Source organism: Camellia sinensis, chromosome 1, assembly GCF_055761805.1.
Source record: "Camellia sinensis isolate YWXY chromosome 1, ASM5576180v1, whole genome shotgun sequence".
Lineage (NCBI taxonomy): Eukaryota > Viridiplantae > Streptophyta > Magnoliopsida > Ericales > Theaceae > Camellia > Camellia sinensis.
In genome coordinates this window covers 138,484,516-138,496,137 of record NC_138961.1, presented here as the reverse complement: position 1 = coordinate 138,496,137, position 11,622 = coordinate 138,484,516, and the positions used below count along the sequence as shown (strand labels likewise).

Here is an 11,622-nt window from a genome sequence, read left to right as displayed (position 1 = left end):
AATGGTAGCTAGTGATACATTCATTTGCAATGTAGAACAAGGAGGCTATTCCAACTATAGTAGAGACCCAAAAAAAATATATATATATATAATAATAATAATAATAATAATAATAATAATAATAATTCAAAACAAAACAAAAAGTGATAATAATAATAATAATAATTCAAAACAAAACAAAAAGTGATACATTCATCAAGACATGTAGGTGATGGGCTACATGAATTGGGACTACAACAAGAAGCTTAGTGGTCAACGGTACAAGGGACGGTACAAGGCAGAGGACAATTGGACCGTTATTCGTTCTTGAACAGTTCCAAACAATGCTCTTGATCCAAGTTCCTGCTCTAAAACTTCTTGTAATACTCCGCGTATGTAAAATTCCTATATACTGCTCCAGTTCCATCCTCGGTGAGTTCCTTCGGCTGGCTAATCAAAGCATCATCACTCGGGCAGAGGAAGGAGGCCACTGACATCCTTGGTTTATCAGCATTGACAATGGCTTGATGCCACACGCTTCTATATCTCCCATTACTCAGAGCCTACAATTTTAATCATTGTTGATGTTTTTTTCTCGTTCAAGGTAAGTCAACAGAGGCAGCAATATATAATTATGTTATGGAATCACAAAGTATATGTTCTCTCAAAGAATTCATGATATGCTAATGCACATTTTCAAATTTAATTTCTTTTCCACATTTTATATCTTGGCAGCTTCACAAATTCAAAACTACAATGAGATTGCAATGAAACACAGATGGTTTTTTTTTTTTTTTTTTTTTTCAAGTAAAGGTTACCTGCAATTGATCACCAATGTTAATGACAAAAGCATTGGGGTGGGGTTTGACAGCCATCCACTTGCCGTCCTTGAGGACTTGAAGGCCTGCAACTTGAAGATCTTGAAGAAGAATTGTGAGGGCATTTGGGTCTGTATGCCCCGGCAACCCATATGTCAGCTCTGGTTCGGGACATGGTGGGTAATAGTTGACTGCCATGTGTTGTCCTTGCTCGCCCAACACGTTCTTTACATGGTCTTTGTCAAGGCCTAGGCTCTCTGCTATTAATTCCTGCAATCTGAAGCCAAGGTCCCGGACTTCTTTGCGGTAATTACTTACAATATCCCTACACACAAAATGGTATTAGATTGATTCTAGGCTATATAACTAAATACTGAATTGTGAACATGAGATTAATTTTCTTCCAATTTTACCCAACTTTGACAAAATCCAGAACTATTATCAACTAAAACAAAAACCAAAAATAAATAAGAAAATTTTCCCTAGTTTTGTCTTGGGTATTCATTTTGCCCCATTATGAAATTACAGAAATTAATTAGAACTTTTTCTTTTGATCCCAAATCTGCAAAAAAATATAAGGCTCTGTTTAGAAGAGTTTTGGAATTGTGATTCCAGCTCTTAGTTTGCATATGGTGTTTGGTTGTGACTTTCAAAAATTAATTTCACACTTACTTTTGAAAACTCGGTCGGAGGCAGGAAAATTTAGACTAATCGGTCGTCCCACTGGTCATTCGGAACAGTGTAATTTTTTTTTTTGGGCAATTGACATATGTTAATTTTTATATATTCAACAAAAAATATTTTCTGAATTTTAAAAAAAAATTTATGATCTTTAATAGAATTTTGAGTTGTGTGTTTGGTTATGAGTTGTAAATTTTTGTATCAAATATCATATGCCACATCAAAAATTTCCCACTCAATTCAAAACTCTTTTGAAAACTCATTCACTAAACAAATTTTCCGCACTCAAATTATAATTCCAAAACTCACAAACTTAAAATACAACTCTATTCTCAAATTATAGTTAGAAAATTCTACCAAATACAACCTAATATTTTAATGTGACATAATTAGTTAACATAGAAAACCCGCACAATCCAAATGTTGCAGATTTTTTCATGAAAAGTTGATTTCTTATTAGTTCACCTAAGAACTGAAAAACTTCGTATGCCACAGTACTATTTTTTTCCACTCTCTAAAATGGTCCAATGAAATAAATTTAAAAAAAAAAAAAAGTCCAACACAATCTTATCAAGGAATGTAAAAGGGAAATAATCAAACTTGGTCGCAAGAAACAGTATGTTCTGTCACAAGAGCAGCTACCTGGGGCCCCCACATTTTAAAGAAAAATAGTCCAAAATTATATAAACTGTTTATAGTATTTGTAAGCTAAAAATAGGGCCAATCTAGCTTATTCAAGCCCAGTCTGACTTTATCTAAACTAAAAGGCCAAAATATTTTCGTTAGCGGTTATGACGATGATTTATATTGTTTTTTTTTGGTCTTTTCAACTTGGTAAATATTTCGGTGTGCAATGTATATCATATGTAATTTTAGCATAAAATTACGTAAGTTGAACACAAATTCGTGTAAGCTGTAAGCTTGTGAAAACTTACCTAATTTTTTGAATTTACGCAAATTTGTGTTCAACTTACTATTTTTGTGAAATCACTTATGTAAATTCGTAAAAACTTGCGTAATTTTGTGTTACACCGAAGAATTTTTCTTTCAGCTTTTTCCTAAAATTTTGTACCTTTAGTTCAAATATCTTAACTAGGGATAGGCAGCGTATGTGCCGACCCGCTCGACCCGACACAATTTGGGTGGTTGCGTGACACGTGGCGAGCAGATACAAGCCCAGAATTTCCATTTTCGTGGGTTCAGGTCAGGTGGTAAACCGCCACTTTTAATGAATTACCCGACCGTCCGTCCCCCACTTATTTTTCTCCATTTTCTCCTCTGTCTTGCCCCAATTTTTTTCATTTCATGTTTTGTAGCACTAGGTTTTTCAACTCTCTCTCTCTCTCTCTCTCACACTTGAACGGAGACGAGCGATGAGTGGTGATCACCGACAGTGGTGGATAGCGACGATCGACGATCAGCGACAGTGGCAGCAAGCAGCAATCGAAACATCGATTCAAAGGTATTCTTCTCTTCTTCTCTTTGATAGATCTTCTCTTCTCAACCTTTGTTTTGTAAGTGTGTTGTGTATTTTTATTTTTTATTTAGTAATTGGGGCTTCAGCTTGATTTTTCAATATTTGGGGTTATATTTGATTTATGGGTATTTGCTCTCTCTATGTCTTTTCTCTTTCTTCTATTGTCTCATGGTGGTGTTGTGATGATTAATGAAAATGTCTCACAAAATTAAAAGCAATGCTCTCTGTTCTTTCAATGAATCCATGAAAGAAATGTTTTTTTTTTTTTTTTCTTGTTGAATTGTTTGTAGTTTGTGGTGAACCTATTTTATGTTGTGCTATTGCCTTCTAAAAACCCAATTCTTCGATACAATATATATATATATATATATATTTGTGCTTTCATGTTTATCTTGTTTCTGTTGAATTCTTTGTAGTTTATGTGTGGTGAAGCCATTTTATAGGGAGGCTTTAGGAAGCAAATTTCTAATTTTGGTGGCTAAGGTGTTTGTTGTAATGCTTCTTAGACAAGTTTATGATTGTAGGAGGTTTTATGTGGTGTTATATCCCCTTGTAATATTAAATACAAACTTTATATTTTTTGTTTGGCTGAAAAAATAATTCCAAATGTAAGTTATACAAGTAGGGGGATGCATTCAAACTTCACATGTTCCCCCCTTTATGGTCATGATCATCCCCAGTGAATTCCTATGCACTTGCATCATTTGTCATCCCTGTGGGCATGTGGTTGTCGAAGTTCCAAAAAATCAAAAATTTATATTGTGTGCACAATACAGACACTTCCTGTCATGACCCAAACCCGCCCCTAAAAGTTTGGCGTCGTAATCGATCAGTAATTCGAGATTACCAAAGGCCTTCCTGTACAATAAAAATAAAAATAAACGGGGCTAGCGGAAGCAATAGACAAAAACACCAATAGTCCAATGAGTTGTGCACCTATATGAATAAATATTTACATGCAAAAACGTTAATTTACCCACTTACAATACATAACGATATCATAATATCTTATACAAAACATACGCACGGGTCAAAGGTGTACGCCATAATCAAAAGTTTGACAACGGCCTTCCAGGCCTAGCCCCAACTCGAAGGCACACAAAAATGACTCGGTAAGCTTCAAAATGGTGGCTCGGCTAAAGACCCCTCCTAGGCTTGTCCTCTAGAACGCTCACCTATACATATACATAAAAACAGTGAGTTAAAGGCCAGTGAATAACATTAAAGTAAAGGGTTTAGTGAACGAATTCCACATATAATATATTCGTAAAACAAATCATGACACAGTCATTCATATCAGTCTCATATCAGAACATAACATAATGGTACATCCCACAGAACATATCACATATCGTCTTTCGACTAGAGTAATCGGTTCCGGATACCGATTAAACACATATCACCACAATGAAGTGGCTAACGAGATCTCATATCACATATATGTCATGGACCCGCATTTACATGCCGTCTCCCATGACTTGGGATTATCTGTAGATGCTATAATAGATTCGTAAATAGGACATCCGTTCACATAATCAAGATAGCTTTTCAAGAAATCATAGCTTATTGATAACAGTTAAAACATAATTTATATCAACATATCTTTACAGAAATGTTACTCACAGTGGGCTTCCAAATCCGGTTGTTCAGTCTTCAAGTCTTGACCTACAAATACAAACATTCATAGCACAATTTCTCAATACACATCGACATCGAGTCATACAGTTGAACCTTATTAAGTTATCCGTTACTTGACTGTTCAATTATTCCTATTCTTCTTTTACTTTCTTTCATGCTCATGAGATGCTAATGGATGTAAGTGACATGCGAAAATCATGTAAATGAAGACCCAGAAGTTAGAAAACGGAAATAAAACAAAATTGGAAAATTTTCCCTGTTGGGCCGCATGTGCGGTGGCCTTGCCGCACGAGCGATGGAACTTTAGAATGCAATTTTGGCCAAACCAAGGTTGGCCGCTCGAGCGGTCTGCGTGAAAAACTAGTCCGAAAATTTGTTAAACAATGGGCCTTCTCCTTTCTTGCAATCCCAATTTTTTTGTATGTAAAATAAGACTCAAAACACTTCAAAACACATTGAAATAAACATTATAACTTCAAATCAAAACTCAAGGTTCCAAATACAAGATCAAACTCTTAAATTGATATGTAAAATCAGAACACATGCACTTTTGGGTCCCAAACTCAAAATTCATGGAGATTTCCTCTTGAATTAAAGAACCATGTGAAAAGTAAATATGTATGCACAAGAATTTCATGAACTCATGCCAAGTATGCCAAGATCTTGAGCTATTTCTTACAATTTACTCTTTGAACTCATGAGAGTTCTAAACAAGAATTTACACCATGAAACTCCTTAACTTGCTAGATATCTAGGGTAATACAACTTAGATGCATGAAATTAGAGGATAAATCTTACCTTGGATGGTTTAATTGGTGAAGATTTAGCTTAATCACCTTTTGTTCTTCTTCTTCCTCTTGTTTCACTCTTTGTCTAGAACTCCCTCTCCCTCTCCAAATATCTTGAGCTCTTAATGGATAAGGATGAGCTCAACTCTCATATATACATATTAGTGTATAAGTGAAGCCAAACATGACTTAGCGAATAAGACGAAATCAGTTTTCAATTAAACTTCCCAAATGACTCTAAAAATTCCCAGTAGTATATCCATGTGCTCAATTTTGGTTTCTAAACCCATTAAGGTCACCAATTTCAGTTGCAAAGTCGTAGCTCCAACAAATATTTTTTCCGATTTAGACAGATATTCGCAAATTAATTCATATTAATGCATAATTAAATAAGGATAATTGTGACATGCATTTTGGGACCGTTACACTTCCCACTCAGGTCCGTACTTGGTAATTGGTATAGAAAAAAGCAAGATAGCAATGTTCTGGCCTTGTCAAAAGAGTTCCATATTATTGTGTTTGCTGTAATACTATTGTTTGTTTGTTGTGTATGCATGACATGATGACAGTGTATGCACAATGTTTGCCTACTACACAGTGTTTGTATATGTATTGCACACAAGTAGTGGTTGAGGAAGGAAGTGCACATGTATGTTTTTTTTTTTTTTTTTTTTTTTTTTTTTTTTTTTTTTTTTTTTTGAGGGGGGGAAGGGGAAATGCGCATGTTGAATTATGTTGAAAATTTGTAAAATTTTAAACCGTCAAACCGATTCGCATCCATCTGCCAATCTGCATTCATCGGATTGGCGGACACATGCAAATTGATTTTCTCCAATCCACTAATCCGGCAGACGAATGGCAGATTAGAGATTCCGTGACTGTAATGCCCACTCCTAATCTTATCTCATTCAAGCCTAGTTAACTTTATTGTCTTTTTGCCTTTTCAAACTTTGCCATAAGTTGATAAGGCAGTTGGCCTAATAATTTATGTAACTATTCTTTAGAACAGTGAAAAAGATCAAAAATTCAGGTTCTGAGTCTATAAAACGATTACGGCTTTTTCATTGCGACATAACTTACTAATATCCTATCCAAAAAAGAAAAAAAAAAAACACATCAGCTTTGCTAGAAGGGCCCAAACATTTTAGTTAGCGTTGAGCAGTGTTGATCATCACATTCACTGTTTTGCCTCTTCAACCTTTGCCCTAAAGTTTTGCACCTTTGGTTCTAATCATACTTTGTCTTTCTAAATCTATTAAATCCTTATTGTTGCTCAGATTTGATATTAAACCTTGTAATAGTTTTTTTTTGGGGGGGGTCATCTCTTAGTGTACTTGTTGGCTGTATAAATTGTATAAGCCAAACACGATTCAACACGTGGCATGAGAAGGGCAATTTAGGAAAGTAATATAAATCGCTAACCATAGTCAGACACGTGTCAACCCATAATAATGGGTCTGCGTAGCACTGGAATGATCAAGGGATATAAGGTGATGTGGCCTAACGGTTACTCACAAGGTTCAAATCCAAAATCAAAAGGGAAGGCTAACTGCAGATATGGCGTAGTGGAGCTAACTGTGAGGAAGCATGATCAGCGATCATGGAGGAATGTTTCGACGGTTATCATTGAGAAGTATAAATAGCAGAGAGAGCCCCAGAAAGTGCCAGAACTCAGATCCAGAAACCAGTTTTTATCTATCTTATTTTCCTTCCAATTTTTACATTTCTTGTTCTTTACATTTCTGTACTTCAAATTCTTGTATTGCACTTTATTCATAGGAGTAGTTTCATGTATCTTGTTGTTGGATCAGATCATTGTAAGTTTTTCATTTTTACTTAATGAAACGCTGTAATTGTTCTTCCTTTAATTATTGTTTACCAGTAAAAATCCTCTTCATTGAGGCTGAAAGAACTGAAACACAATCGTCTGATAATTGGTTGGCAATTAATCTTTTGTAAGGACTAATTGATCCTTGCTGACACGCTTAAAATTACAATACTAACCTTCGAAAGCCAAAAAAACCAACATATATTTTTGGCACGCCCGGTGGGACTAATTGAAATGGCTAAACATAGGAGACAAGGAAAAAATGAATGCCTAGAAGAAGGTGTGGAAGGAGAGGTAGAGGTACCTGATCTAGAGGATAATGCGATAACACATCTTATGGAAGCACCTATCTCATCAGAACCTATGGTCGAACAGACCAATAATGCAGAACATGCACCACATGTCCAGAATAGTGGACGAGACCCTGGAATTGGACCATCCACTGTTTCATCTACTCAGCCAATGAATCCGTGGGGAGGCCTAGTAGATGCCATGGGACAACAGTTAATGAACACAATGGGAAAATGGGCAATATCCTTTATGGATCGGATGAATACCCATCAAACAACTAACACAAGGCATGTAGAGGAGATTTCAAATGTTCCTCAGCAAAGACTGGCTAGAGACAAACAACTTATGCAAAGTAATGAACATACTAATGGTCAAACTAGTAATCAAAACTATGAAAGACCATCACCTCAGTCTTGGTACGAGCCTTTTTCGAGGCCTATGATAAATCAAAATGCCTCATTACTTAACAGTGAAGCCATGCAAATTGGTGGATCTGGGCCAACACAAGAAAATGACATGAGGATGTTTCCAAATCCCATGTTCGAAGCCATACTTGGCACAAGGGGGTTCACTAATCCTTTGTTCGAATTTATACCCAAGGGGTTGGAAAGGTTTCTTGTGGCTAAAAGAGACACAACACTTATCCCTCTTGTTACAACACCTTTCGCAGGTTCTTTCGCAGGATAGGCTCAGAGAGGTCAATCATACCCTCAACAGCAGCCAGCACCACAGAGACAGCCAGCCCCAAATTTACCTCCCTATGGGCCAAGAGGACCTCAGGCACAAGGTTTTCCACCAAATCCTGTGTTTGTTCCTCCAATGGTGGTTCAACAAGCACAAAATATGGTTCCTAGGGACCAAATTGCTGATATTGTTAGAGAAATGCATGGACCTATGGCTCAGGGGATTCAAACTCTTGTGTACAAGAAACCATATCCAGAATGGGTGGATAAGGTACACGAATACCTAAGAGGGTTTAGAATACCAGACTTTGCTCTTTTTTATGGAAATGGAAACTAGTTAACAGTAGAACATATTGCTAGGTTCGCTGCCCAATGTGGTGAATTTACCAATAATGATTACATGAAGTTAAGACTTTTTCCAAGTTCTCTAACTGAGGCAGCTTTTGTATGGTATATTAACCTTACACCTGGCTCTATCCAAAACTTGGCAACAAATGGAGGAGGCATTTCATGCTCAATTCTTCCAAACGGAGCCAGAAGTTTCTATGGCAGATTTGGCAAGGTTGAGTCAAAGGCCTGATGAGAAGGCTGCTCAATTTATTGCCAGATTCAAAAGAGTACGAAACAAATATAGGATCATTCTACCAGAGCTAGAATTTGTGAGATTGCCTCAAAATGGTTTAGTGTTTAGGCTTCGAAAGAAGTTTGACTCAACTGAGTTTCGAGACTTAGTGGAATTAACCTATAAGGTGTCCATATATGAATCATTACTTGAAAAAGAACAAGACCGAAGTAATGCATCATACGAGACATATTATAGAGATCCTAATTATGAGATTGATGCAGCAGAGATCGTAGGAAAAGAACCTGTGATCTGTGAGGTGTTAATTCATAAAGACACTACAATAGATCAGCAGTTTAAAAAGAAAGACATTCATAGGAAATATTCTTTCGATTTAACAAAGGCAGATGACATTTTTGATCATTTGCTTGCAACAAATTTCCTAAAGTTACCAAAATGAGTCAAAATTCCTTCCCCAGAAGGACTTAAAAGAAAAATGTATTGTAAATGGCACAATTCTTGGTCTCACTCAATTAAAAACTGTATTATTTTTCGGGACATGATCCAAGAACAGATTCGAAAAGTGAGTCTAAAATTCCCAGCTAAAGTAGAGAAAGCTATGGGGATTAACACTAATCCATTCCCAGAAATTGGAAAAGTTACAGCCAATGTTATTGTGCCAGACTTCCAGAACTTATTCTGAAGGAATTGGAAGAGGTTAATGTGCAGATGCATGTTGGCAGTCATACTGCTGTCAAGAAAGATGCTAGAAGTTCACCAGCGAATGGGCAGAGCTTTGCAGACCAAAGGGAAGACTTTGATGAGGAGGCACTGGATGATGATTCTTTAGAGGCAACTGTCATGCAAAGAATGTGTCCCAGATGCAGGTTAAGCTACAAATGGTTGAAAGGGCTCCTGATTGATGGGAAGCAGTATTACAAGGATGTGTAGAGACACCCTAAGCCAACCAGTGCCTACAACAAAAGGCCATACCCAACTGGTCCTAGATAGTAGCCATTCTTAGCTGGACCAACAGCCACTAGAATGCATTCCAAGGGTAAGAGACCTCTACATGAGTTCAGGCCACCCAACTATTACAGAATAGAGGGCAATCATTCTGAGAAGAGACCTGAAGTGGGCTCAAGTTATAGAATCAGAGCCAGAGATTGGCCTCCTAGACCAGTCTCACACAAGATGGAAAGTAGCCACCCTCATGGAAGGCTTGAATTAGGCCTAATACAAGGGGGCAGAGCCAAGCAGTGGTCTCCACAGGCGGCTTCAAAATTGGCTTCTAAGGTAGAAAGAGACAGCACAACAACTGAACTAGTGGGTTCATGGGTACCTGGGGTTCCAGATTGGTTTGTTATGCAGAACAAGCCTAAGGAAATACCTACCCAGAGAAGTGTTATCGGAGACCAGGGTAGGATGGTTAAGCCTCCCTTGGTGACTCTAAATAATTAGGTGTTATTAAAACATCCAAAAACAAAGGAACCAAATATGGTCCTAGTAATTTCTAGGTCCCAAAGGAGGAAGATGCAACGAAAGTACACTTAGTACCAAAAGAATCTAAAAGAAATTGGGGAAAGTTCTTCATTGGCCTAGCCAAAAGGCCAGACAGAGGGAAGAAAAAGTTTCAAGTTGGATCATAGTCCAAAATCGACTCCTCAGGACAAAAGGAGCTGCAGCAAACAAAATGAGTTGCAGCAAAGAGCAGTTGGCTAAAGTTCACTTTGAACTGAAAACCAAAGAAAGATCCATTTTAGCAGGTCTCGAGAAGGCTTTGATAGAAAGTGGCAGTAAGACAGAGGGAGAAGTTGACCTAGGCCAAAGGAAAGAGATGGTTGAGGAGGAAATGTTTGAAGCCTTCATGGCTGAACTAGACAGTTTTGGTCGAAAAAATAGTAGGAATAGACCATTCGAAGGAGGTCGCTAGTACTGAAGTTCCAGAGTGTAGCATGGAGGACGCTTTTGAGGTAACTGAACAAGTTAGCCTGGAAAAGAAACAAGAGCAGCTGACAATTCAGTTTGGCTCATTTCCTCCAGTATCAGTGAATATGGTGCATATATTGCCACAAGAGTTCCAGGCTGAGGATGGAAACCAAGAAGGTCAGGAGATTGACCCTATTCCAGTTTCTAGTGAAAACTCATAGGTTAACATGATTCAAGATGAGTTTGAGATAGCCACACCAATGGAAACTGAAGGTGAAAGTGAGGAAGTAAGTATTAACCTCTCATACCCTTTTGAGTATCCTACAACATCCATGACACAGCATGTCAAACCCTTGTATATCAAGGCCTTCTTCGATGGGATACAAATGAACCGGGTATTGGTGGATAATGGGGCAGCAGTAAACGTGCTTCCGAAATCTTCTTTGAAGAAACTAGGAAAAAAGAACCCCAAATTAATCCCAACCAACACAACCATTGCTGGTTTTGCTGGAGATAAACAGATGACTCAAAGTATTTGGCCTATCAACCTGAGTGTAGGAACCAGAGATTGCATGACATCATTCTTTGTTATTGATAGCAATGCTAAGTATAATGCTCTACTTGGTAGGGACTGGATTCACACTAACAAATGTGTGCCTTCCTCTCTACATCAGAAGATAATGATGGCCTTGTGCAATGGAGAGACAGAGGAGATCAATGCAGATCCTCAACCCTTTGTCGCTTGTGCTAATTTTGCGGAGGCCAAGTTTTATACTGAAGGAGTAACACCGCTCAGTATACTGAGAAAACCTGATGGTTTGGCTGAAGTGACGACTGATGAGGAAGTAGCACACCTGAAGCACTTGGTACAAGGAAGTGTTAATGAAGAATTTGTCGTCAAAGATGATAATGATACCTGGTTGTAGGCAAGAAAGTGAAACCCAGGAA

The 11,622-nt window shown here is 37.5% G+C and overlaps 1 protein-coding gene across 1 annotated transcript; it reads right to left on the bottom strand.

Annotated features, from left to right (window-relative positions):
• Positions 1-260: 260 nt before the first annotated feature.
• On the bottom strand, positions 261-1,295 carry LOC145789995 (protein DOWNY MILDEW RESISTANCE 6-like). The gene is made up of 2 exons (XM_082867780.1): positions 798-1,295; positions 261-542 (listed from the first exon to the last, which is right to left on the bottom strand). Exons 1-2 carry the CDS (start codon positions 993-995, stop codon positions 348-350), a joined length of 393 nt encoding a protein of 130 aa, XP_082723906.1. The 5' UTR covers positions 996-1,295; the 3' UTR covers positions 261-347.
• Between the last annotated feature and the right edge of the window lie 10,327 nt (positions 1,296-11,622).